The sequence below is a fragment of the Oncorhynchus mykiss genome, chromosome 5 (genome assembly GCF_057628025.1).
Source record: "Oncorhynchus mykiss isolate SJ-2025 chromosome 5, ASM5762802v1, whole genome shotgun sequence".
NCBI lineage: Eukaryota > Metazoa > Chordata > Actinopteri > Salmoniformes > Salmonidae > Oncorhynchus > Oncorhynchus mykiss.
Window position 1 is genome coordinate 59,630,762 of NC_143026.1, and position 27,361 is coordinate 59,658,122.

Consider the following 27,361-nt stretch of genomic DNA (forward strand, 5'->3'; position numbering starts at 1 on the left):
TAACGAGCGGAATAGCTCATTAGGGTTGTTCAAATGATGATATCGCAAGTGGAATCTTCTCCCTTAAAATGTACAGACAGATTGTATTTGATCATGGGATGATATGCTTTTTTTTTATCTTTCCCGCTCTCCAGATCTACCCTCATCATACTGCAACTGCATTATTGAGAACAATGTCTCATGGAAACACTAGGGGGTCTTCTAGGAACTCCCAAGTCCCATTGAAAATGCCTCATGAAGTAGGCCATCTGGGATGTGATGGGGAGAATGCCTTTGGAATAACGTGCAGGGAGTGCGCTCTCCGTGCCAGTCGGCAGCAGAGAGAAAAGAGGTGTAATAGACATGACACTAACCTGAGAGAGCTGTGAGATGAGCAAGCAGATGGTGGATCAGTGGCAGCGAGGCAGAGGGCACCCACGTGGGGGGAAAAGAGAATAGGTGAGAAGAGAAAGAAGAGCGAAAGATAAGTGTGTTTTCATGAACAGAGCTTAAAAAAAAAGAGAGAGCAATAATCAGCAATATTTCAGTGTCATACTGTCTGCTCCAGTGCACACCATTTTATGCAACAACAAAAAACAACCCTAAAACAGAGATAGTCGCTGGTTATGCTTTATTTCAGTCAGCTATTCCCTTGATATTTTGTAATTACATTGTATAATGATAATTACATGCTAATTTCCTTTTGGATTCTGTGAGACTCATTGAAATTTGGTTCTAGGTAATTACTAATCGTGTAGAATTAAGTACCCATTGTTACAACAATTTCTCTAGGAAAATATCATATATAGGAGGGCTATAGAATGAAGCTCTGAGTTTCAGTTTAAAAGGAAGAGGATGAGATGATTAAAAACTATACATTTTAATTTCAAACAGCTATAAAATATTAAACCAAAGTTATAACCCTGTGCTACCGCAAACCTAGTACATCACCACTGTTTACTTATTTATCAGTCTTTGTCAAACCTATTTTCCTTGCTTTATACCTTTCCTTTACACTTGGTTTCCTTGAGACCCTGAACCAGCGTTATTAATTAATAAGCCCTTGCATCAGAGGCATATTTCGGTACATGCCGGCTCTCTTTGTGGGTTCTTAACGGTGAGGCCATATTAAATATAGACAACCGTCGTACTCGAGCACAACCATCTGCCCTTTTCATATGGCTGCCATCATGTGTTGGTTCACAGGGAAGTTCCTAGCTCCTGTCATGAATGACCATGATGCACCTACAGCATGACGCGACCCACGCCTCGAATGCAGACTTCAAACATCTCAGTAGACAAACGTGGCTTCCTCTCCTTATCGCCTTTCTGTCATCTGCTCTGACAAACAAATGTGAAAGAAGTGGACAGGTGAAAGCTAATTCCCAATAGACATCAAGCATATTGCTTTCACCTATCAGATACGAAGACGAGGATGAAAGTAATATACTTTAGACTGTTGAGATGCACCCTAACCACATAGCTCTGCATCAGTGGGAGTGTGCTGCTGCCTTGGAGGCAGTGAAAGAAGTGGGTGTACCCATGCTATTTGTCATTGGCCAGGGCTTGTAAGGTTTGGAGTGTGGTGAATTAATACAATGGGAGAGGAGAGGTACCAAAACCTGGAGCATCAACAACACTTCTATTGTAGCTGTCCCTCCAGCTACAAAATAAAGTCACTACTAAGCTTTTCAACACTAAAATACAGGACCTCCAGACAAAGATTTTACAGTTATATCACAGACGTGACAACACGTCTGCCATAACCATAATGACTTAAGTCAATTACAATAACTCTTTCATGAAGTGGTGTCATATTAGGACCGCCGTGTGTATGCTAAATGTCGGCATATATTTCATACATGAAACTGCACCACTTGTGTTTAATTCATAGAACACAAATCGATACGTCTGACTTATCTTATCTACAAGTCAAACAGAAAGCCAAAGCCAGACTGTGTGTGTGTGTGTGGCTGAAAAGACAGAGATGAGTGCACTCTAGATGGAGGAGAGGAATGAGTCAGTGAACTGTACAAAGAAATGCGCTGTGCTCCAGCCAGTTTCCTAGGTGACCCCACTGCAATTACATTATACATTCCCAAAGTAGCCAAAGGAATGTTTCCGCCTGGTGTCAACGGACACGGGGGCATAGTTTGTTGAACTAATGTGATAAAAACAGAGTGAAATCAGATCACATCAAAATAAGCCCAGCTGTAAGATGTGCCTTGTAAAACATGACTCGAGAATATCACAAACCAGGAAAGCTATGAAGAAGAATGTACCGTTGTTTCTGCTGTATTGTTGAAGTTGTGTCACATTTATGATTACCCAAACAATGACTTCCCGGGGTATCTACTCTATACCGCCCATTGTTCATAGTCATGCATAATAGGAATTCATGCCAGTAGAATGCCGCCTAACGCCTGTTTATCTCAATATGCTAAACAGCGGGGCTATTGTACAGTTACACAAAGGCTCTGGTTGGCTGTAGACAGTATGGACAACTGCTTCCCCCGTGACTAGCGCTATTCTGAAAAAAAAATATGTTTGCCTTATACTGTTGGCAGCTACTCATGTTCAATGGCTTGTTGTTAGTGGTTTGCAGCACACACACAGCTCTCATTCAATGCATGTTGGTACCAAAACAAATAACCAAAATGGCCCTAGCACTTATCAAACAATGGATTACCATTACTTTGCTGAAATAGCCATTCAAATGAATTGGACGAGCCATCGATTCAGGTTGGCTCTGTAACAACGAGCTGTATAACAATGTGATTTCCAAACGCAATTAGTTTGTATTTACATAGTTTGCGCGGTGTATAAATTGTGTCTCCCGCCCACATTGGCTCAAGCCGTCATTATTTATACAGCAAATCCTTCAAACGTAACCCAGTGATAATATATCCCATATTAATTCCCAAGAAACAAACAACCATAATGCCTTTCAGCACACAACATGGTACAAGAGAATCTTTGGAGGACTAGCCACGGGAAGTATTTGCGGTGGGGGTGCTGCGTTATTTTTTAGCAGACAGGAGGGACGCAGAAAAAAATGATTGCCCGCACTGAAGACGTCTATATCAGTCCACTAATACAGGACTAATAAAGGCCCAGTGCACCACTTTTGTGAAAATGTGCCTACATACAACACAGTAATGTACATTTACATGAAGTGGTTTGTAAGAACTGTAAATGAATGACCGCAAAAAATTGGTTGTTTTCCATGTTATTTGATCAAGAAAATATACACATTTGATGTGGATGTGTTGTGTCTTTGTCCATTACTTTGCGCCAATTGTGCGCCGTCCTATGGGACACCCGGTCATGGCCACTTGTGACAAGGCCTAGGATCGAACCCAGGTCTGTAGTGATGCCTCAAGCACTGCCTTAGACCACTGCGCCATTCGGGAGGCCCCAACTTTGCACCTTCTGATGTAAATGTTTGAACAGTGAAAAAAAAAGTATATATTAATAAAAATAAAGAATAAATTGAAAAAAATATTGTTTAACAAATTTAGCGCACTGGGCTTTGAAAGTTTCTTCAAGTGCAGTCGCAAAAACCATCAAGCGCTATAATGAAACTGGCTTTGATGAGGACCGCCACAGGAAAGGAAGACCCAGGGTTACCTCTGCTGCAGAGGATAAGTTAATTAGAGTTACCAGCCTCAGATATTGCAGCCCAAATAAATGCTTCACAGAGTTCAAGTAACAGACACATCTCAACATCAACTGTTCAGAGGAGACCGCGTGAAATCGGGCCTTCATGGTCGAATTGTTGCAAAGAAACCACTACCAAAGGACACCAATAATAATAAGAGAATGGCTTGGGCCAAGAAAGACGAGCAATGGACATTAGACCGGTGGAAATCTGTCCTTTGATCTGGAGTCCAAATTTGAGATTTTTGGTTCCAACCACCGTGTCTTTGTGAGACATAGAGTAGGTGAACGGATCATCTCCGCATGTGTATACACACACACACACACACACACACACACACACACACACACACACACACACACACACACACACTGTCCGTAGGGGTAGCACTGCTACGCCATGTGCTTATCTGTCATGCCTTAGCAGTCAACTTATGAGAATAATCGAACAACTGCAATTCCAGGCCTCACCTGTGGGGCGGCGATATTCAGCGCAGGGTTGGTCAGTTCAAATTTCTCCTGTGATTTCTCCCTTGCAAGACGCGCTGCTTCTTTCACTTCCTTGAACTGGTCTGAAAACTATGGAAGAAAAAGTTAAATATAATTATCAGAGTAATTCGTCAACCAGTGTGCATTATAAATGTGTTTCTTCTGAATTTGAGACAGTCTATAGTGGTGACTAACCTGCTGAAGCTGTTGCTCAGTGGCAAAGCCCAGGCCATACACGGTGTTGGCGCGGCTGTCAGCCCACTGGCCAAACTTCTGGGAGGTTTTGGTGAAGGTCATGTTGGGGGTGATGGTGCTGTTGATGATGGCCTATGATGGACGGCAGAGGCCATTAAATAAATCAACCGCTTATTTCTAATCAACAAAGCAACAAAGGAAAACTTCACACATCACTGCTTGATTCTGCCACCTTGCCTGGGGCCTACTGATAATAAATTCACAGAGAAAAACAACATTACCAACACATCAGACAAAGGCATTATTGTTCAAAATGTACTAAATTGCAGACGTGTTTAAAGTTCACCATTTCCCTTTTTAATCCATCAACCCATTCAGTGAGCGAGAGCATTAACATTCTCATTGAGTAAGGACATCCACTCACTCTAGTACTGACAAAAACCTACGCAAAATAATAAGATGTGTGCTGACTACCTTTGAAGCACCCTTTGTAGGACAAGTATAGGGAGGCAGGACTAGAAAATGTTACATGCTCATTAGTCAAGAGCAGGCCAGCTCCCCTATAATGTGTGTGTTGGGAAGCAGCCAAGGGTACACCTAACTACCCTCTACCAGACATGACACAGCAGGTCCTTACTAATGGTGTTACTCAAAGGGGACTCTGCTGTTCAATCATATTCCATCAAAGGCAATCTGGACAATGAGGACCATGTTGGTAAGAGAGAGCCAGCGGGGTTCACATCTCACCTTGGTGCCCCCCACACTGATGATGCGGTACACACTCCGATTGGCATCGTAGAAGAAGGAGACAGTGACGGCATGCTTGCTGGCTGGAAGCCAGTTCCTCTTGGTGGCCGGGTCTATCTGGAAGACGTGCGCTCTGGCACTGAAGATGGGTTGTTCCCTTCAGGGGAGAAACACACAATGCTATTTAGCAATGCAGCCCAGTCACTCACTGCCATTCTCTTCTAAGACATGGAGGTGAAATGGAGGACGTATGCACGTTACAGTTACATGATTCCATTGCTGCCAGTCAAGCTGTGGGAGGGGAGCCCCTTTTTGAGATTCACACTCGGATTCATTTTGAGCCCTGGAAATGGCTCTTTCAAATGAGCCACCACAACGCATTAACAACTTAAAGGCCAAACAAACAAAATAGTTCTGAAAAGAAAATGTTCTGCAGAGGCATATATTGCTCAGACATTCCCATCTTTTAAATGGATGGAATTTCATTATTTGTTATAGCCTGTGGGTATTGTTGAGGGTTTAGGTTAGGAGTGACCTAGTGTAGCAGGCATAAAATAAAGTCCTGATGCTAGATCTTCTACCTACTGGTAAATAACTCTACTGCACTGTTCAACCAATCCAGTAAATGTGGAGGAGGAGTTAAGATGGAGTGTCGCATTGTTAACGTCCAAAAGCGTAAGTCGCGCCACAGGCTCACTTTCCTTTTCCTCTGAAAATCGGGAACATCTGGTTGTTGGGTACTAGACAGAGGCTAGGTTAAAAGGAAAGGCCAGGGTTTTTTCTGCCATTTACATCCTTGTGTCGTGCCGCCTAAGCATTTTATTTAAGTACAAACAGTGGAGAAAAAACAGTGGGAGAATATGTAAGGATTGAAAAGCGCTTTCAGTGTAAACTTAAACAACTAAAACCAGATATAGAGTATGTAGAAAAGATACTGGACGTACACACTCAGTGGACAGTTTTTTTCGCTCCAACAGACAGTGAGTTGCAGGCAGACAGGATTCAGTTACTGTTTGATTGAATGTTAGAATGGGCAAAACGAGGACCTAAGTGACTTTGAGCCTGTTTTGATCGTCCGTGCCAGGCGCGCTGGTTCTAGTATCTCAGAAAAGTCCAGCCTCCAGCGCTTTTCACTTATGACAGTGTCTAGGGTTTACCGAGAACGGTGCGCAAAATTGAAAAACATCCAGTCAGTGGTAGTCCTGTAGGTGAAAACAACTCGTTAAAGGAGAATGGCACAACAGTGGTGTGCAGAACGGTATCTCAGAACGCACAACCCGTTGATAATTATTACTTATCAAGGATCGGCTATTGAAGCAGATGACCACACAGGATTCCACTCTGATCAGCTAAAAACAAGAAGAAGCAGCTGCAGTGGGCATGTGATCACCAACACTGGACAATTGAGGAGTGGAAGAACATTTCCTGGTCCGCCGAATACCGGTTGCTGTTGTGTTATGCGTAAGTAGCATGAATCCATGGCCCCATCCTGCCTGGTGTCAACAGTCTGGTCGGGGGTGTGGGGATTGTTTTCCTGGCATTGCTAGGTCCTTTGATACCAATTGATCAACATTTCCATACCCCGAAGAATTCAATATGTTATGGATGCAAAGGGCGTGGTCTGAGCCGGCACTAGATGGGTGTAATATTTTTTTTGTTTTTGTTGCGTATAATCTTTGAGAACTAACAAATCACCAAAATAAAAGCTAAACAGGGAGAATTGAAAATTCCTAAAACAATGAATTTAGCAGTATAGATTTTGTTATTATGTTTGATCAAAATAACACAGCATTAGCCATGCATGGCAAAAGGCATACAATGGCAGGAAATTAGCTTTAAACTGAAAACAATATTGCTATATTGTAGAATTGCAGGAAATTGGCTTAGAAATGCAAACATTTCTCTACACCATACACTCTACACTCTACACTCTACACTGGGGGCAGACCGCGCCACCCTGTTATGGCCCCTGCCACACCCACCGCCTAAGCTTTTGGATCCAGAAAAAACCTTGGAGGCTATCTGTTAAATTAACCTATATCAATGGATAGTGATTTGATATTTCCAGAAGCCAACTCATCTTCTAATTCAGGGTTTCGCAAACTCGGTCTTGGCTCAACGCTACACAGCTGATTAGCACTACACACACACACACTACACAGCTCATCAAGCTTTCATTATTTGAATCAGCTGTGTAGTGTTAGGGCAAAGACCAAAATGTGCACCCAGGGGGGGGCCCCAGGACAGAGTTTGAGAAACATTGCTGTAATTGATGTTCGCTAAGCCCTGCCCCAGAATTTTGGGCAACCAAGCTGTGCTCCAATGGATAGCAACACATGAAAGCCAGTGAGTAAAAAAAGATATAGTTTAAATAATTGACCAGTGCACCAGTGGTACTGAAGTACATCCATTTCCAATGGAACGCTGCGTTTGCCTTGCAGCACTGCGTTGCAGAGGCAGTTTCAGGGCGTTCTGTATGTTGCATATGTTGGATTTATCGAAAGTATGCATAATGCCTCGATCACACCTTCAGTGTAATTGCACAAAATGGTACACAGCAGCATCTACATATGTGCAACAAAAGTTCAACATTCACCTTTTGCTACCATTTCTGTAAAGCCGTCTACGCATAGTTTGACGCATATGTTCTATGTCTGATAAATCCAACGTATTCACCACACAGAACGCACTACAACTGCCTCTGCAACACAACGCTGCAAGGCAAACACAGCTGAACGTACTTCTGGTGTACCAAAATGCAATGACACTGTCGGTGTGATCGAGGCGTAAAGGACATGCTGGTGGCGCAGTCACTTATGACCTATCAAAATCTCCCAAGGAACGTTTGGATGATGCCAGTGGTTTCTTCCCGTCACAATTGTGTGGCCTGTACAGGTATTAAAAAGTCCAACACCTTCAGATCGTTCATTACAAATAAAGAATACACGATCAACAGATTAATTGCCTGTGGATCTAACAATGTAGTGTATCTACTGTCTTGTCCATGCGGCTTGCAATACACTGGTATTCATTTTGCTCCTCCCTTCCTGTAGGCAGAAACTCAAACAGGATGTACCAACGCTGGTCTGACCAATCTGAATCCACATTTCAAGATAGTTTTGATCACGCAGACTGGGATATGTTCCGGGTAGCTTGCGAGAATAATACTGACGAATATACTGATACGGTGACTGAGGTTATCAGGAAGTGTATAGGAGATGTTGTACCCACTGTGACTATTAAAACCTTCCCTAACCAGAAACCGTAGATAGATGGCAGATTTCACGCAAAACTGAAAGTGCGAACCACTGCATTTAACGATGGCAAGGTGACTGGGAATATAGCAGAAAACAAACAGTGTAGTTATTCCTGCCGCAAGGCAATCCAACAGGCAAAACGTCAATATAGAGACAAAGTGGAGTCACAATTCAACGGCTCAGACATGAATGTATGTGGCAGACAATCACGGACTACAAAAGAAAAACCAGCTACATCGCGGACACCAACATCTTGCTTCCGGACAAGCTAAACACCTTCACCCGCTTTGTGGATAACACAGTGCCACCGACGCAGCCCACTACGAAGGACTCTGGGCTCTCCTTCTCCGTGGCCAATGTGAGTAAGACATTTAAGCATGTTAACCCTCACAAGGCTGCCGGCCGAGACCGCATTCCTAGCCGCGTCCTCAGAGCATGCACAGACCAGCTGGCTGGTGTGTTTACGGACATATTCAAACTCTCCCTATCCCAGTCAGCTGTCCCCACATGCTTCAAGATGGCCACCATTGTTCCTGTACCCAAGAAAGCTAAGGTAACTGAACTAAATGACTATAGCCCCATAGCACTCACTTCTGTCATCATGAAGTGCTTTGAGAGACTAGTCAAGGATCATATCACCTCTACCTTACCTGTCACCCCAGACCCACTTCAATTTGCTTACCGCCCCAATAGATCCATAGACGGTGCAATCGCCATCGCACTGCACACTGTCCTATCCCATCTGGACAAGAGGGATACCTATGTAAGAATGCTGTTCATTGACTATAGCTCAGCATTAAACACCATAGTACCCTCCAAGCTCATCATTAAGCTCGAGGCCCTGGGTCTGAACCCCGCCCTGTGCAACTGGGTCCTGGACTTCCTGACCGGCCGCCCCCAGGTGTTGAAGGTAGGAAAATACACCTCTACTTCACTGATCCTCAACACTGGGGCCCCACAAGGGTGTGTGCTTGGCCCCCTCCTGTACTCCCTGTTCACCACACATGATTGTGTGGCCAAGCAGGCATCCAACTCAATCATCAAGTTTGCAGACATCACAACAGTGGTTGTGGGAGTGTGATGCCAAGAAAATAACCTCTCACTCAATGTCAATAAAACAAAGGAGATGATCGTGGACTGCAGTGGAGAAGGTGGAAAGCGTAAAGTTCCTCGGCGTACACATAACTGACAAACTGAAATGGTCCACCCACACAGACAGTGTGGTGAAGAAGGTGCAACAGAGACTAAAAACCCTAAAACACTTACAGATGCACAATTGAGAGCATCATGTCGGGCTGTATCACCGCCTGGTATGGCAACTGCACCGCCAGCAACCACAGGGCTCTCCAGAGGGTGGTGCGGTCTGCCCAACACATCACCAGGGGCACACTTCCTGCCCTCCAGGACATCTACAGCACCCTGTGTCACAGGAAGGCCAAAAAGATCCTCAAGGACAACAACCACCCAAGCCACTGCCTGTTCAACCTGCTATCATCCAGAAGGCGAGGTCAGTACAGGTGCATCAAAACTGGGAACGAGAGACTGACAAACAGCTTCTCTTTCCAGGCCATCAGACTGTTAAATAGACATGACTAGCACAGAGGCTGCTGCCCTATATACATAGACTTTAAATCACTGGCCACTTTAATAAGTGGAACACTAGTCACTTTAACAATGTCACTTTAATAATGTCACTTTAACAATGTTTGCATATCTTGCATTACTCATCTCATACGTATATGCTGTATTCTATTCTACTGCATCTTAATCTATGCCACTCTGACATTGCCCGTCCATATATTTATATATTTTTAATTCCATTCCTTTACTTAGATTTGTGTGTGTTAAGTATATGTGGTGAAATTGTTAGATATTACTGCACTGTCGGAGCTAGAAACACAATCATTTCACTACACCCGCAATAACATCTGCTAAACACGTGTGTGACCAATAACATTTTATTTATTTTGATTTATTACACGTAGGCAACTACGGTTACGCAATAGTAGGCAAAATCACCAGACATTTTTATGAGGCTAATCATGCTGTGAATGATCTTAAGTTCTGTGCCATAGCCTGCCGGGTGGCGCAGTGGTTAAGGGCGCTGTACTTCAGCGCCAGCTGTGCCATCAGAGTCCCTGGGTTCGCGCCCAGGCTCTGTAGTAACCGGCCGCGGCCGGGAGGTCCGTGGGGCGACGCACAATTGGCCTAGCGTCGTCCGGGTTAGGGAGGGCTTGGTCGGTAGGGATGTCCTTGTCTCATCGCGCACCAGCGACTCCTGTGGCGGGCCGGGCGCAGTGCACTCAAACCAAGGTTGCCAGGTGCACGGTGTAGCCTTGGTGCGGCTGGCTTCGGGTTGGATGCGCGCTGTGTTAAGAAGCAGTGTGGCTGGTTGGGTTGTGTATCGGAGGACGCATGACTTTCAACCTTCATCTCTCCCGAGCCCGTACGGGAGTTGTAGCGATGAGACAAGATAGTAGCTACTACAACAATTGGATACCATGAAATTGGGGAGAAAAAGGGGTAAAAATGTTTAAAAAAAAGAAATTCTGTGCCATTGGCCGTGTTCTCTCAAACTGCAGATGCAATATAGGATAGGGAGCGCCTTCTCCAGCGCTAAGCCCGATGGATCTTGTACTTAAAAACTCTACACCCCCAAGGGCCTAATGAGGAATTGGACCTTGTATGTTTCTTGTAGTGTTGTCTACACGCACTAACAGCTCTTAATTTGTGTGTACAGCACTGATAAAAGCATAAGGCCAAAACGTATGTCCAGTAAAAAAAATTATTAGCACCTTTCACTTTTTGTATTATATTATTTTTGCATCTCAGCCTCCTTGGGTTACTCCTGTTCATGGTTTTGAGTGCAAGGACTTTTTGAACTCTACAGATATTCTCTCTCCCACGCACCGGCCGCCGTTCATTCTAGCCTGAGCGCTAACCCTCATAATGGTTTCTAGCTAGCCATGTTATGAACACAACTCCTATTTGCTGTCGACATCAGGACACAATGAAAGCACTAGCTAGTTACCTTAAAGTGGTTAATAGCTTTGACTGCATGCTGACAGTGAATTCAGAGACATTCAGTGGCTATCCACACTACAAAACAATTTTACCAGGTTTCCGTTGAAGCAATTGTAATTACAGTCCACCACAACATACCCAAGCATTTCCTGATTAGTAAGGGATATTGTGTTTAATTTAATTGTGTATAAAAACAAAGTTTCAGATCATTGTGAGGGGATTTTGACAGTAGTTCTTATTAGAAAAGGTTACAACAGTAGAGAAGGGTCCATTGTATCGCTCTTAGAAGAAAATAAAAGCAGAAAGTCAAGGACATCCATTACCAGATGTTGTAGGGAGATTCAAACACATTACAAGATAATGCAACATTACACAACTAGCTGAGTTTATACAATGTTAATCTATGCAATGTAGGGGAGAACCAGGACCAAAGTAACATGCCCCATTTTCTCCGATAACAAGGAAGCTAGAATGATGTAATGAAGTCGGCATGTTATTCATTCGGAGGACAACCCTGCAACATAGCAGCCCAGTCTGACCATGTTTCGCCAACAAAAAGTTGGTAACTTGGCGACTAATTGCCAGCATAAGTATCATGCTAGCTAATCTTGGGTGTTAGCCTGGGAGAAGTTACAGGAAAGACAGGTGGGACGGAAGTAACAATGCAATCTGATGATCTAGAATAAAAGAAAAGAAATGTTTAAGCAGAGGCCATTGTCTCCTCTAGTTCATATTGCTTTTATAAATGTTTGCAAAATAGCAACATGCGACAATGTTTGAAAATTATACAGTGCCTTGCGAAAGTATTCGGCCCCCTTGAACTTTGCGACCTTTTGCCACATTTCAGGCTTCAAACATAAAGATATAAAACTGTATTTTTTTGTGAAGAATCAACAACAAGTGGGACACAATCATGAAGTGGAACGACATTTATTGGATAGTTCAAACTTTTTTAACAAATCAAAAACTGAAAAATTGGGCGTGCAAAATTATTCAGCCCCCTTAAGTTAATACTTTGTAGCACCACCTTTTGCTGCGATTACAGCTGTAAGTCGCTTGGGGTATGTCTCTATCAGTTTTGCACATCGAGAGACTGAATTTTTTTCCCATTCCTCCTTGCAAAACAGCTCGAGCTCAGTGAGGTTGGATGGAGAGCATTTGTGAACAGCAGTTTTCAGTTCTTTCCACAGATTCTCGATTGGATTCAGGTCTGGACTTTGACTTGGCCATTTTAACACCTGGATATGTTTATTTTTGAACCATTCCATTGTAGATTTGGTTTTATGTTTTGGATCATTGTCTTGTTGGAAGACAAATCTCCGTCCCAGTCTCAGGTCTTTTGCAGACTACATCAGGTTTTCTTCCAGAATGGTCCTGTATTTGGCTCCATCCATCTTCCCATCAATTTTAACCATCTTCCCTGTCCCTGCTGAAGAAAATCAGGCCCAAACCATGATGCTGCCACCACCATGTTTGACAGTGGGGATGGTGTGTTCAGGGTGATGAGCTGTGTTGCTTTTACGCCAAACATAACGTTTTGCATTGTTGCCAAAAAGTTCAATTTTGGTTTCATCTGACCAGAGCACCTTCTTCCAGGTGGCTTGTGGCAAACTTTAAACTACACTTTTTATGGATATCTTTAAGAAATGGCTTTCTTCTTGCCACTCTTCCATAAAGGCCAGATTTGTGCAATATACGACTGATTGTTGTCCTATGGACAGAGTCTCCCACCTCAGCTGTAGATGTCTGCAGTTCATCCAGAGTGATCATGGGCCTCTTGGCTGCATCTCTGATCAGTCTTCTCCTTGTATGAGCTGAAAGTTCAGAGGGACGGCCAGGTCTTGGTAGATTTGCAGTGGTCTGATACTCCTTCCATTTCAATATTATCGCTTGCACAGTGCTCCTTGGGATGTTTAAAGCTTGGGAAATCTTTTTGTATTCAAATCCGGCTTTAAACTTCTTCACAACAATATCTCGGACCTGCCTGGTGTGTTCCTTGTTCTTCATGATGCTCTCTGCGCTTTTAACGGACCTCTGAGACTATCACAGTGCAGGTGCATTTATACGGAGACTTGATTACACTCAGGTGGATTGTATTTATCATCATTAGTCATTTAGGTCAACATTGGATCATTCAGAGATCCTCACTGAACTTCTGGAGAGAGTTTGCTGCACTGAAAGTAAAGGGGCTGAATAATTTTGCACGCCCAATTTTTCAGTTTTTGATTTGTTAAAAAAGTTTGAAATATCCAATAAATGTCGTTCCACTTCATGATTGTGTCCCACTTGTTGTTGATTCTTCACAAAAAAATACAGTTTTATATCTTTATGTTTGAAGCCTGAAATGTGGCAAAAGGTCACAAAGTTCAAGGGGGCCGAATACTTTCGCAAGGCACTGTATATGACATTAGAATTATGCCTCAAATCAATTGACTTGATCGATCAGCTCCAGGACAGCTGGAGCGTGCCTGATTGGTAGGGCTAACCATGAATAGTCACTGAAAATGGCGAAAAACATCTACCACATTCCCATTAAAGTGAGATGACAAAATGAGGGTTAATATAGCTATTCTGTGATCCAATTTAGTTTGATTCATATTGTAAGACAAAATATTGTGGCTGAACAACATTGCAATGTTGACACATGGTTCTTTTTCATAAACTTAGAACCTATAATATTAATTATCTCAATCGATACGTGAAATCACGGCTGATATTACATTTGTTGATAGTAACAAGCATTACATACCAAAAACATGGAGATAAGACAGGTATTGTGCACTTCTTGCCGGCTGTTACTTCCTTCCCAAGGCTGTGTTACTTTTGTACCTGCCGGCAAGGGCGGGAGTAACATTGTGGTGGTTCTGTTCTCCGTCTATTTAATTTAAACTAATTTACCCTACAAATGAAATTACAGTTGCTAATGGTAGAGAACAGGTGTGTCAAGTTGGATGGATGTTCTTTGGGTCGTGGACCATTCTTGAAACACACAGAAAACTGTTGAGCGTGAAAAACCCAGCAGCGTTACAGTTCTTGACACAATTCGGTGCACCTGGCACCTACTACCATACCCCGTTCAAAGGCACTTCAAACCTTTGTCTTGCCCATTCCCCCTCTGAATGGCACACATACCCAATCCATGTCTCAAATCGTCTCAAGGCTTAAAAATCATTTTTTAACCAGTCTCCTCCACTTCATCTACACTGATTGAAATGGATTTGTGACATCAATAAGGGATCATAGATTCACATGGTCACTCTTTGTCAAGGAAAGAGCAGGTGTTCTTAATGTTTTGTGGATTCGGAAAGTATTTAGATACTTCCCCTTTTCCACATTGTGTTACTTTTTACAGCCTTATTCTAAAATGGATTAAATAAAAAAAAGTCCTGAATCTACACACAATACCCCCATAATGACAAAGCAAAAACAGGTTTTTAGAAATGTTCGCTAATTTATTAAAAAAAAAAACAGATCTTATATATTTATTCATTTATATACACAATTAGTCAAAAGTTTTAGAACGCCTACTCATTCAAGGGTTTTTATTTGTACTATTTTCTACATTGTAGAATAATAGTGAAGACATCAAAACTATGAAATAACACATATGGAATCATGTAGTAAACAAAAAAAAGTGATAAACCAATCAAAATATATTTTAGATTCTTCAGATAGCCACCTTTTGCCTTGATGATAGCTTTGCCCACTCTTGACATTCTCTCAACCAGCTTCATGAATGCATTTCAATTAACAGGTGTGCCTTCTTAAAAGTTAATTTGTGAAATTTCTTTCCTTCTTAATGCGTTTGAGCCAGTCAGTTGTGTTGCGACAAGGGAGGGGTGGTATACAGAAGATTATGGCAAGAACAGCTCAAATAAGCAAAGAGAAACAACAGTCCATTACTTTAAGACATGAAGGTCAGTCAATATGGAACATTTGAAGAACTTTGAAAGTTTCTTCAAGTGCAGTCACAAAAACCATCGCTATGATGAAATTGGCTCTCATGAGGACCGCCACAGGAATGGAAGATCCAGAGTTACCTCTGCTGCAGAGGATAAGTTCATTAGAGTTACCAGCCTCAGAGTTCAAGTGACAGACACATCTGTGTGAATCAGGCCATCATCGTCGAATTGCTGCAAAGAAACTACTACTAAAGGACATCAATAATAAGAAGAGACTTGCTTGGGCCAAGAAACACAAGCAATGGACATTAGACGGGTGGAAATCTGTCCTTTGGTCTGGTGAGTCAACATTTTTCGGTCCGACCCCGTGACTTTGTGAGACATGGGCTATTTTACCAAGAAGGAGAGTGATGGAGTGCTCCATCAGATGACCTGGCCTCCACAATGTCCCGACCTCAAACAAATTAAGATGGTTTGGGATGAGTTGATCTGCAGAGTGAAGGAAAAGCAGCCAACAAGTGCTCAGCATATGTGGGAACTCCTTCAAGAGTGTTGGAAAAGCATTCCAGGTGAAGCTGGTTGAGAAAATGCCAAGTGTGCAAAGCTGTCATCAAGGGAAAGGGTGGCTATATAAAATATATTTTGATTTCTTTAACTCTTTTTTGGTTACTACATGATTCCATATGTGTTATTTCATAGTTTTGATGTCTTCACTATTATTCTACAATTTAGAAAATAGTAGAAATAACAAAAAAACACTTGAGTAGGTGTTCTAAAACTTTTGACCGGTAGTGTAAGTATACAGACCCTTCGCTATGAGACTCGAAATTGAGCTCAGGCGCATCATGTTTCCATTCATCATCCTTGAAATGTTTCTTCAACTTCATTGGAGTCCAATTGTGGTAAATTCAATTGATAGTAAAAGATTTGGAAATGCACACACCTGTCTATATAAGGTCCCACATTTGACAGTGCATTTCAGAGCAAAAACCAAGCCACGAGGTCGAAGGAAATGTCCGTAGAGCTCTAAGACAGGATTGTGACGAGGCACCGATCTGGGGAAGGTTACCAGAAATGTCTGCAGCATTGAAGGTCCCCAAGAACACAGTGGCCTCCATCATTCTGAAATGGAAGAAGTTTGGAACCACCAAGACTTCCTAGAGCTGGCTGTCTGGCCAAACTGAGCAATCAGGGGAGAAGGGCCTTGGTCAGGGAGGTGACCAAGAACCCGATGGTCACTCTGACAGAGCTCCTCTGTGGAGATGGGAGAACCTTCCAGAAGGACAACAATCTCACAGCACTTCACCAAATCAGGCCTTTATGGTGGAGTGGCCACACAGAATCCACTCCTCAGTAAAAAGGCACATGACAGCCCGCTTGGAGTTTGCCAAACGGCACATAAAGGACTCTCAGACCATGAGAAAAAATATTATCTGGTCTGACAAAACCAAGAGTGAACTCTTTGGCCTGAATGCCAAGCGTCACATCTGGAGGAAACCTGGCATTCCATGTGGGAGTACATGGAAAATAATGATCTGATTACTTCCAATCAGCATGCTTATCGCAAAGACCATTCCACTACCACTGCATTGGTTGACATGACTGACCAGTGGCTCAATGCTATGGATAATGGCAAATTTGTAGGTGTACTATTTTTAGATTTCAGTGCAACATTTGATTTAGTGGATCATGAAAGAATTTTGACAAAATTAATGCATTATGGTTTTAAAGGAGGTAGCATTGAATTGGGTACAGTCATATCTAACTGACAGGAAACAGTCCACCTATATCAATGGTTCATTTTCTTCCCCTAATGTGTTAAACTGTGGAATACCGCAGGGCAGCTGCCTTGGGCCACTTCTTTACTTAATATATACCAACGACCTTCCCTATGCCTTGGTTGAAACTCAAGCTACTATATTTGCAGATGATACTACAATTTATGCAGCAAGACCATCGGTTCAACAGGTACAGCAGGCTTTACAAGGAGATTGAGAATATCAGGAAGTGGGTTTGCCAAAACAAACTTGTTTTAAACACCAAGAAAACGAAAGTTATGTTGGTCTGTTCAACTAGGAAAAGGCCAAAACAGCATGGGATACAATTAAGTATGGGAGGAGTACAAATTGAAGAAGTGGCAGAAACCAAACTATTGGGAGTGCAGCTAGACAACTGCTTATCATGGTAGTCTCCAATAACTAATCTATGTAAAAAAAATATATAGATCAAAACAGCATGCATAATTAGAAGGATAGCTAAATATTTACCAGGAAAAATTATTCAGCAAATAACACAAGCATTAATTGAGAGTCAGGTGAACTACTGTTCGGTGGTCTGGGGAAATGCATCATCAAGTGAAGTTAGGAGGCTGCAGAATGCACAGAATAAAGCAGCAAGGATTGTTTTAAGGTGGAGATACGGTTTCTATGTTGCAGTCATGCACAGTGTTCTTGGTTGGTCATCAATCAACAAGATAATTGAAAAAAAACATGCTTATTTTATTTTAGAATATGGATAATTTAAAACGGCCAAGTTCTATTCACAACTGTATTCAGTTGGTAAGAGACAGACATTCCGTAAATACTAGGAATAGATTGTCCACCATCTATGCGTTATCCAGACAGAAAAGAGAAATAGGCAAAAGAACATTTCGATTTAGAGCAATAAAGAAATTGTATAAATTAACTGAGCAAACTAGAAACCTTTCAATATATAAATGTAAACAATATTTTAAAACAATTCAAATATAGTATATAGAAATGTTGTGGGATAAAAGTAGATGAAGAATCAATATTTTTTAGATTGAGTATTTATTGGGTCATTATGCTAGTATATTATGTATGTTTGTAATAGTGTGTTATATGTGAAAGTGTGTTTGTATTATACATTTATTTTAATGTTTAAGGACTCTTGGAAGATTAGTCCAAATGGGGACTAAAAGAGATCCAAATCAAATCAAACCCTACGTAGGGCTGGGCGGTATACTGTATTTTACTATATACCGTGATTGACGCATGGACCAGTTTGGGTTTTTACTTTACCTTCTATAATGGTATTTGAATGTTTGGTTTGTTAAATGTGATACTTCGTATGTAACGTTCATTTTTTATACCTTGTCACAATAACTCGTCCAATAATTCGTTGTCATGTCAAACAACACTGTATTCAAAGTCCCCACTATTATGTATATTCTAACTAACTATAGAATTATAATAAACTATTTCCATGATTCCAAAAGTTCACCCAAGTGTTGATCTAAATCGCAACATTTGGTTAAAAATAAGGTCTAGTTTTTTTTTGTCCATATCATGGCAGTGTGGAAATGATCTCAAATGAATGCAGGGAATGCAGAAATTGATGGAAATGCTGGAAATTATTTTAGGTTGATGTTGAATTGAACAGTATAAAACAATCTGAATGGCGAAAGACCCATTGAAATACTGTAGAATATATGTGTTGCCACCCTACGGTCACGCACCACTCAAAGCAAATGTAGAACTTTTATTAATCAAAAACATAAAATACAGTCAAAAATGTGAAAGATATTTTGGCCATATCACCCAGCCCTAACCCTTCGGTGAAGCTTAGTGGTGGCAGCATCATGCTGTGGTGATGTTTTTCAGCGGCAGGCAATGGGAAACTAGCCAGGATCGAGGGAAAGATGACGAAGCAAAGTATAGATAGATCCTTGATGTAAACCTGCTCCAGAGCGCTCAGGACCTCATACTAGGGCGAAGGTTCACCTTCCAACACGACAACGACCCTAAGCGCACAGCCAAGACAACGCAGGAGTGGTTTTGGAACAAGTCTCTGAATGTCCTTGTGTGGCCCAGCCAAGGCCTGGACTTGAACCTGATTGAACATCACTGGAGAGATCTGAGAAGAGCTGTGCAGCAACGCTCCATCCAACCTGACAGAGCTTGAGAGGATCTGCAGAGAAGAATGGGAGAAACTCCCCAAATACAGATGTGGCAAGTTTGTAGCGAAGACTCAAGGCTGTAATCACTGCCAAAGGTGCTTCAACAAAGTACAGAGTAAAGGGTCTGAATACTTATGTAAATGTGATATTTAAATGTTTTATTTGTAATACATTTTCAAAATTAAAATGAAAACTGTTTTTGCTTTTTCATTATGGGCTAATTCATGACAAATACCTAATACAAATAAGTTAGAATAAGGCTGTAACGTAACAAAATGTCGAAAAAGTGAAGGGGTCTGAGTTTATAAGGTGTCATAAAATATGGTGTCTCAAGCTCTATCAATCTCTGAGTAATTAGGAAAAAAACGAAATGTTACTTTCGTCCCGGTTCCCATTACAGTTCAATTACCTAGCTATACTGATTTTAATGAGCACAATACAACGAATGCCAAAAATATTATTTTTACTTTAAGGGAGAAGGAATAACAAGGTAAAATTGCAACTGCAATAAGGGAATGGCTCATTGCCTTTTGCCTTCAATTGGACTAAAACCAGGATATAGGCCAGATAAAGAATACAGGCTGTTGTTGGTATTTGCCCCCAAAACCCATTTTTATTTCAATTAGGCTACTTCTTATTCATTCCTGACAAGGTTAAATAACTGTTTGGGTGATTATCTGCTAAATCAGTCACAACATGGAGACATTCCCAAATTGATCTCATACTACACCTTTCATAGGCAGCAGGTAGCCAAGTGGTTAGTGCGTTGGACTAGTAACCGAAAGGTTTCAAGATCGAATCCCCGAGCTGACAAGGCAAACACATGAAAATAAACATGTGTTCTTAACTGACTTGCCTAGGTAAATAATAAAAAAATATCCCTTTTAGTCTGTTTGAGAAAATGACAACTGTCCTTCAATCTCTCTGGAGTGCAAAGTTGCATCAGGTTGAGACGTCAAATAGAATACAATTGTGATTTGTCACATGCGCCGAATACACCTTACCGTGAAATGGTTAAGGGCTTGTAAGTAAACAACAATGCAGTTAAGAAAAATAAGAGTTAAGAAAATATTTACTAAATAAACTAGTTTAAAAAAAGTTACACAATAAAACAACAATAACCAGGCTATATATACACACATACACACAGTGGGTACAAGTACAGAGTTAATGTGTGGGGCTACAGGTTAGTCCAGGTAATTGAGGTAATATGTACTTGTAGGTAGGGGTAAAGTGACTATGCCTAGACAATAAACAGACTTGATGAAACGTATAGATTAACATGGATTCAAATCCTCCTGAAGATCAGTCCTGTAGCATAAATACAGTACATATTCATTCCCATTAGAGAATCAGATCTAGGTTCTACAGGAGCCCAGGAGAGCTTGGTTGTAAAGAAGCCATGCCTCATGCTGTGAAGCCTCATGTCTGAGCGCAAGAGTGGGCAGAGAGAGAGAAAGAGAGAGAAAATGGGGCCTTGAGCCCTCCCCCTGGCCTGGAGGGAGTGGGTTGGAAGCCAAAAGTGAGGCCTCAGAAGGGAAAGCAAAGAGCCGTGGAGAGGAGGCAGGGGGGGTGGAGGAGGGGTGACCGTGACACACATTTCTGGGACACAGGCCTTTGTCTGGCCAGCTGGCACATTCCATGCTTCCCTGTAGGATCAAGGAGGACCCGGGGGGGGGGGGGGGGGCTCAACGAACCGTCAATTCAACGCTCCGCCAATGTTCTACCAACATGCTTCAATGCTCTACTAGCCTCTGCGCAGCCATGTCAAATCACCCTTACAGTGTTGTGCACAGGTATCCTAGAGATTAGGTAAATCTGGCAGTGACATTTTCAAATCAACATGGCATTGCTCTGCAAAGGTCATAATAAAGTCAGGGTTGTCCAGATAGATTATTGTAAACCTATTCCAGGTCATATTCATAAAACGTATAAGGAATCATTGAAACAAACAAGTTGGAGCTGTATTATCAGAGGGGACGGTGAGCAGCTGATAGCTAGCGAGGTGAGTGGGACAGCAGCTGCTGGGCTGGCAGCCAACAGGATGAGAGGGAGGGAACTGAAGGAAAAGACTACTATTCTCCCCACGTATCTATATTTCATCACCTTTCCCGTGCTGTACGCACGCCCATATATTATAAATTAATCTAAACGTTTCACAACACTGAATTAATCATGGGCTGGGTGCTGACGATGGATGGGCCGCTTTCTGTACCTGGTCAAATCACTTCTGTGGGAATCAGTGCATTTTTAGGGCAAATGGAAAAACGTGCTGGCATCAGGCCAGTCCATCAGTTTTGAGTCAGTAGTACTTGACAACAGAATGTAAAATTCTAGCCCAACAAACACCCTCTCAGTGAAAAACAAGTGCACAAAAGAAAGTCCATTGTGGTAAAATGCTCATAATCTCAATCAACATTACTCCTCATTACACTGACTTCAAATGTAAGTCGGTGTAAAACAAAAAGTACAACTCTGAACCTTTCGCAGTGAAGGCAGGTGATATTGATTGGTTCGTTCTGAAATCAGTAACTGCATTTACAGTGAAACAGCATTAGACATTAGCTTCTTGCTCACGTTCTAAGTTAAACTCTAAAACTCACTTTCTCAGTGACCCATGGGTGTGTGGGTTCACCCAGAGACAGTGTCATCGCTGGCTAATCCACCTCACTTGGATCTTCATCTCATGCTTAAGCTCCCTCAGTAATTCATCTTCCAGAGTCACTGATCTGTAAAATGGCCCCCCTATGCGGATCAGCTGCCCAAAAATACCCATGAGTTATTCTGTGGTCTATGAAAGCATCAAAATAAGTTATCTGGAAGCAATAGCTCAGAAATATAAAACCAAGCTGTTCCAAACTACACGTGGTATATGTTACAAAGGACACATCTTCAATGGGGAAAACAGATGGCAGAATACCACAGGTAAACTCTGATACTGAAAAATAATTTGACCAATGATATAAGATTCTAAATGACCTACTTCATGCAGAAGTTCTGGGGTGTAAATATCCCCCATTATAATATCTCTGATTATTTGAAAAGATCCGATGATATAAAAAAAAATAGCTGACTCCAAAACTGTGAAATCAATTAGGCTATTGTAATCTTGTGCCATATTTGAATGTAGGTAATAGAATAATGGGAGTTGTTTCGTAATGTTTTCCGCCGACACCTATATAAATGGCCCGAGGTAAAAAGACTAAAGTTGTTACCCCTGCTGTAAGCATTACGGGGATGACACTCAGGGGACTATGGTCATTTCCATGTAAAAGGACCCATGAGCTCCAACGTGTGAAGTTTATACAAAGTGGGTGTCAAATGAAAGCTAAGAGTCTATATTTTGAGAGGTTAAGGCATAGATACATTTTTGAACCATTTCCAATCTAAAAATTAGTAATAAAGCAAAGGCTTTGATTTCTTGTTCAACTGATGGAAAAGGAGTCTTAGAAAACATTTACCGAAAAAGTCTTAACCTCATAACAATGTTGAAGAATAAAAGACCCCGGCCAACTAAAACACTTACAGCGCATTCGGAAAATATTAAGACCTCTTGACATTTTCCAAATTTTCTTACGTTACAGCCGTATTCTAAAATAGATTCAATTGTTCCCCCCCCCCCCCCCCCCCCCTTTTTTAGCAAATGTATAAAAAAATTGAAATATTACATAAGTATTCAGACCATTTACTTAGAACTTTGTTGAAACACCTTTGGCAGTGATTACAGCCTCGAGTCTTCTTGGGTATGACGCTACAAGCTTGGCACACCTGTATTTGGGGAGTTTCTCACATTTTTTTCTGCAGATCCTTTCAAGCTCTGTCAGGTTGGATGGGGAGCATCGCTGCACAGCTATTTTCAGGTCTCTCCAGAGATGTTCGATCGGGTTCAAGTCCGGGCTCTGGCTAGGCCCCTCAAGGACATTCAGAGACTTGTCCTGAAGCCACTCCTGAGTTGTCTTGGCTGTGAGCTTAGAGTCGTTGTCCTCTTGGAAAGGTGAACCTTCACCCCAGTCTGAGGTCCTGAGCGCTCTGGAGCAGGTTTTCATCAAGGATCTCTCTGTACTTTGCTCCAAGTCCTTAAGGTGCCTTTTGGCAAACTCCAAGAGGTGTCATGTGCCATTTACCGAGGAGTGGCTTTTGTCTGGCCACTCTAACATAAAGGCTTGATTGGTGGAGTGCTGCAGAGGTGGGGGAACCGTACAGAAGGACAACCATCTCCACAGAGAAACTCTGGAGCCCTGTCAAAGTGACCATTGTGTTCTTGGTCACCTCACTGACAAGGCCCTTCTCCCTGATTGCTCAGTTTGGCCGGGCAGCCAGCTTTAGGAAGAGTCTTGGTGGTTCCAAACTTCTTCAATTTAAGAATGATGGAAGCCACTGTGTTTTTGGGGATCTTTAATGCTGCAGACATTTTTTGGTACCCTTCCCCAGATCTGTACCTTGACACAAGGTTTACCTTGAGCTTTACCACAGGTGGACTCCAATCAAGTTGTAGAAATATCTCAAGGATGATCAATGGAAACAAGATGCACCTGAGCTCAATTTTGAGTATCATAGCAAAGGGTCTGAATACTGTCATTATAGGGTATTGTGTGTAGATTGATGAGGGAAAAAATTATTTAATCAATTTTGGAATAAGGCTGCAACGTAACAAAATGTGGAAAAAGTCAAGGGGTCTGAATACTTTCCGAATGCACAGTATATTTAGTTGACATTTTTTTCTTGCCTCTAAGTTTAAGAATGCCTGATGCCTTCAAATTCCGTTACCAAAAACCCACACATCTTTAAGATATTTTGTCATTTATCTCCCTCATGAGGGTGGATAACAAAAGTTCACAGAAGTAAAAAGTAAAGGTAGACCAACCAATTAGTTGGTGTTTTTACTGATACCAACTCAGTTTAAGAGATCTTAAGTGATTCAAATGGAAAATTCTGTTACCAAATCGGTAATTTGGTCGGTCTGCCCTGGCCTTGATTTCAAATGTTCACAGACGTCTGGACCGGCCCTTCATTTAGCCCAAACATAGACGTCCATGATTGGTTCAGATTAAAGGTCTACCGATTAATTGGAATGGCCAATTAATTAGGGCCGATTTCAAGTTTTCATAACAATCGGAAATCTGTAATTTTGGACGCCGATTATTTTTACATTTAATTCAAATAAAATAAAAATGACACACCTTTATTTAAATCTTTATTTAACTAGGCAAGTCAGTTAACACATTCTTACTTTCAATGACGGCCTAGGAACGGTGGGTTAACTGCCTTGTTCAGGGGCAGAGCGACAGATTTTACCTTGTCAGCTCAGGGATTCAATCTTGCAACCTTATGGTTAACTAGTCCAACGCTCTACAGTAGAATTGAGTAGAGTTCAGTACAGTACACAGTAGAGCATACTAGAGTCGAGTACACTAATGTACTGTACTAAACTATACTCTCCTGAACTTTACTGTACTCTATTGTGCTCTACTTTGATGTCCAAACTTGTGGAACATAGACGTCTATGATTGGTTCAGATTTGGTCCTGTCTGGACCGACGTAGTTTGGTCGTTTGGTGGACGAGCTCTTTAAAAGAATAGCCAGTGTGTAGAATAATACCCAAATACGCAAAAGGAGGATATTGCATATTTCTACCTTTGTGTACCTATTTAGGATACATCACCATGAACTGAATTATACTCATAACCATAAATATGCATTTCTGTGTGGTACAGATCAGGGACCAATGATGAAATTCCGTAACCACAATTCTGTTACCGGATGTAAACCCACTTCACCTACATTAGTTCAATAACGAAAATTGAAAAAAATTCAAACTCAAGCTGTCATGTCATAGCTGATACCCCATTCATTCTGCAGACATCTTGAATCATAATTCTGAGCAGATATTTAACAACGTTTTTGGAAAACGTCCCATAAATTGTACCAAAATTCAGTTACGAAATTGTTAAATAGTCCTTGTGAACAGTGTTATATGGTTTGTTAAACTTTAAAATCAATGTTTTTTGTTTGGCATACATTTGAGTCTCAGTGCAATTCTGTTACTGTGGAATTGCCCCTATTCCTTTCCAGAAACTTAGATTATTGTTTTTGTATAGAGAATAAAATGTGTGAGAGAAAAACTAATTTTGACTCTAGTTCTCCTTTAAGGGTTTCATTCCTATGACACCCTGAGAGTCGAGTGAACCTCACGTCAACATTCCTGAGCCAGCGAAAGTGTCCGGCCATTTCAGCAACATGACACTGCACAACTAAATACCAAAATAGCACAGTGGAAACGCTAACTCACTACTACTCAACAACAAGTAGACATCTCAGCTCACATATGGTCTTCTATCAAGGTGCTAAGGTGTTTCATTCTTTAATCCACACATTCCTCTCCAGGGACCAAATTAGGTTCTCATCAAATGGAATTCTCAACAATTTAAGAATGTTAACGATACAACATTGCCTTTTGCTAAATAATCTGGAAACTTGTCAAAACCTTCTTAGCATCATCTTCACTTGTATTATGAAGTGCAGGCTCTTAACTTGGTCAGTAGGCTCTTGCATGTCTGACTGATAAAATGTTGTAGTCAAGAAATTAAAGTGAAAGGAGAGAGAATATTACATGCATAAGCAATAGCAAAGATCCCCAAAACAGCAATTAGCAAGCACTTCCTCAACCTCAGAATTCCCATTGAGCAATAAGCTATAGACCACAAAATACTATTTCATGGCATATATAATTTGTCTAATTTTACTCACGCTTGCACAACGCAAAATAAAATCATATTTTTGGGACAACTGGTTTAGGCACAATGTCTTTGACACAATGCAATAATTTATGAGGACAATTTCAGGGTAAATGCATCTCAGTGCAGTAACCAAATCTCCAGAAAGTTCTGGGACACTGTAAAGTCCATGGAGAATAAGAGCACCTCCTCCCAGTTGCCCACTGCACTGAGCCTAGGAAACACTGTCACCACCAATAAAATCCACGATAATTGAGATTTTCAATAAGCATTTTTCTATGGCTGGCCATGCTTTCCACCAGGCTACCCCTACCCCGGTCAACAGCCCTCAGCAACTTGCCCAAGCCTCCCCCATTTTTCCTTCACTCAAATCCAGATAGACGATGTTCTGAAAGAGCTGCAAAATCTGGACCCCTACAAATCAGCCGGGCTAGACAATCTGGACCATCTCTTTCTAAAATTATCCGCCGCAATTGTTGCAACCCCTATTACTAGCCTGTTCAACCGCTCTTTCGTATCGTCTGAGATCCCCAAAGATTGGAAAGCTGCCACGGTCATCCCCCTCCTCAAAGGGGGAGACACTCTAGACCCAAATTGTCACAGACCTATATCTATCCTATCCTGCCTTTCTAAGGTCTTCGAAATCCAAGTTAACAAACAGATCACGGCCATTTCGAATCCCACCGTACCTTCTCCGCTATGCAATCTGGTTTACCCACGCTCAAGGTCCTAAATAATATCATAACCGCCATCGCTAAGGGACAATACTGTGCAGCTGTCTTCATCAACCTGGCCAAGGCTTTCAACTCTGTCAATCACCACATTCTTATCGGCAGACTCAACAGCCGTGGTTTCTCAAAGGACTGCCTCGGCTGGTTCACCAACTACTTCTCTGATAAGAGTTCAATGTGTCAAATCGGAGGGCCTGTTGTCCGGACCTCTGGCAGAATCTATGGGGGTGCCACAGGGATCAATTCTCGGGCCGACTCTTTTCTCTGTAAACATCAATGATGTCGCTCTTGCAGCTGGTGATTCCCTGATCCCCCTCTACGCAGACGACACCATTCTGTATACTTCTGGCCCTTCTTTGGACACTGAGTTAACTAACCTCCAGACGAGCTTCAATGCCATATAACTCTCCTTCCGTGGCCTCCAACTGGTCTTAAATGCAATTAAAACTAAATGCATGCTCTTCAACCGATCGCTGCCCGCACCTGCCCGCCCATCCAGCATCACTACTCTGGACGGTTCTGACTTAGAATATGTGGACAACTACAAATACCTAGGTGTCTGGTTAGATTGTAAACACTCCTTCCAGATTCACATTAAGCATCTCCAATCCAAAATGAAATCTAGAATTTGCTTCCTATTTCGCAACAAAGCATACTTCACTCATGCTGCCAAACGTACCCTCGTAAAACTGACTATCCAACCGATCCTTGACTTCGGTGATGT

The 27,361-nt window shown here is 41.8% G+C and overlaps 1 protein-coding gene across 3 annotated transcripts in view; it reads right to left on the minus strand.

The window, feature by feature from the left end:
• Positions 1-27,361, minus strand: part of LOC110524137 (homer protein homolog 3) — a 51,027-nt gene that overhangs the window by 20,414 nt on the left and 3,252 nt on the right. For 2 of the 3 annotated variants that reach the window (XM_021603495.3, XM_090235348.1), the window contains 3 exons: positions 5,071-5,227; positions 4,324-4,455; positions 4,111-4,218 (listed from right to left, as the gene is read on the minus strand). In XM_021603495.3, the coding sequence (XP_021459170.3) occupies positions 4,111-4,218; positions 4,324-4,455; positions 5,071-5,227 (397 nt within the window). Of the gene's footprint in view, positions 1-353; positions 960-4,110; positions 4,219-4,323; positions 4,456-5,070; positions 5,228-27,361 lie in introns of those variants that run through there. The other variant, XM_090235349.1, reaches the window with a different exon arrangement.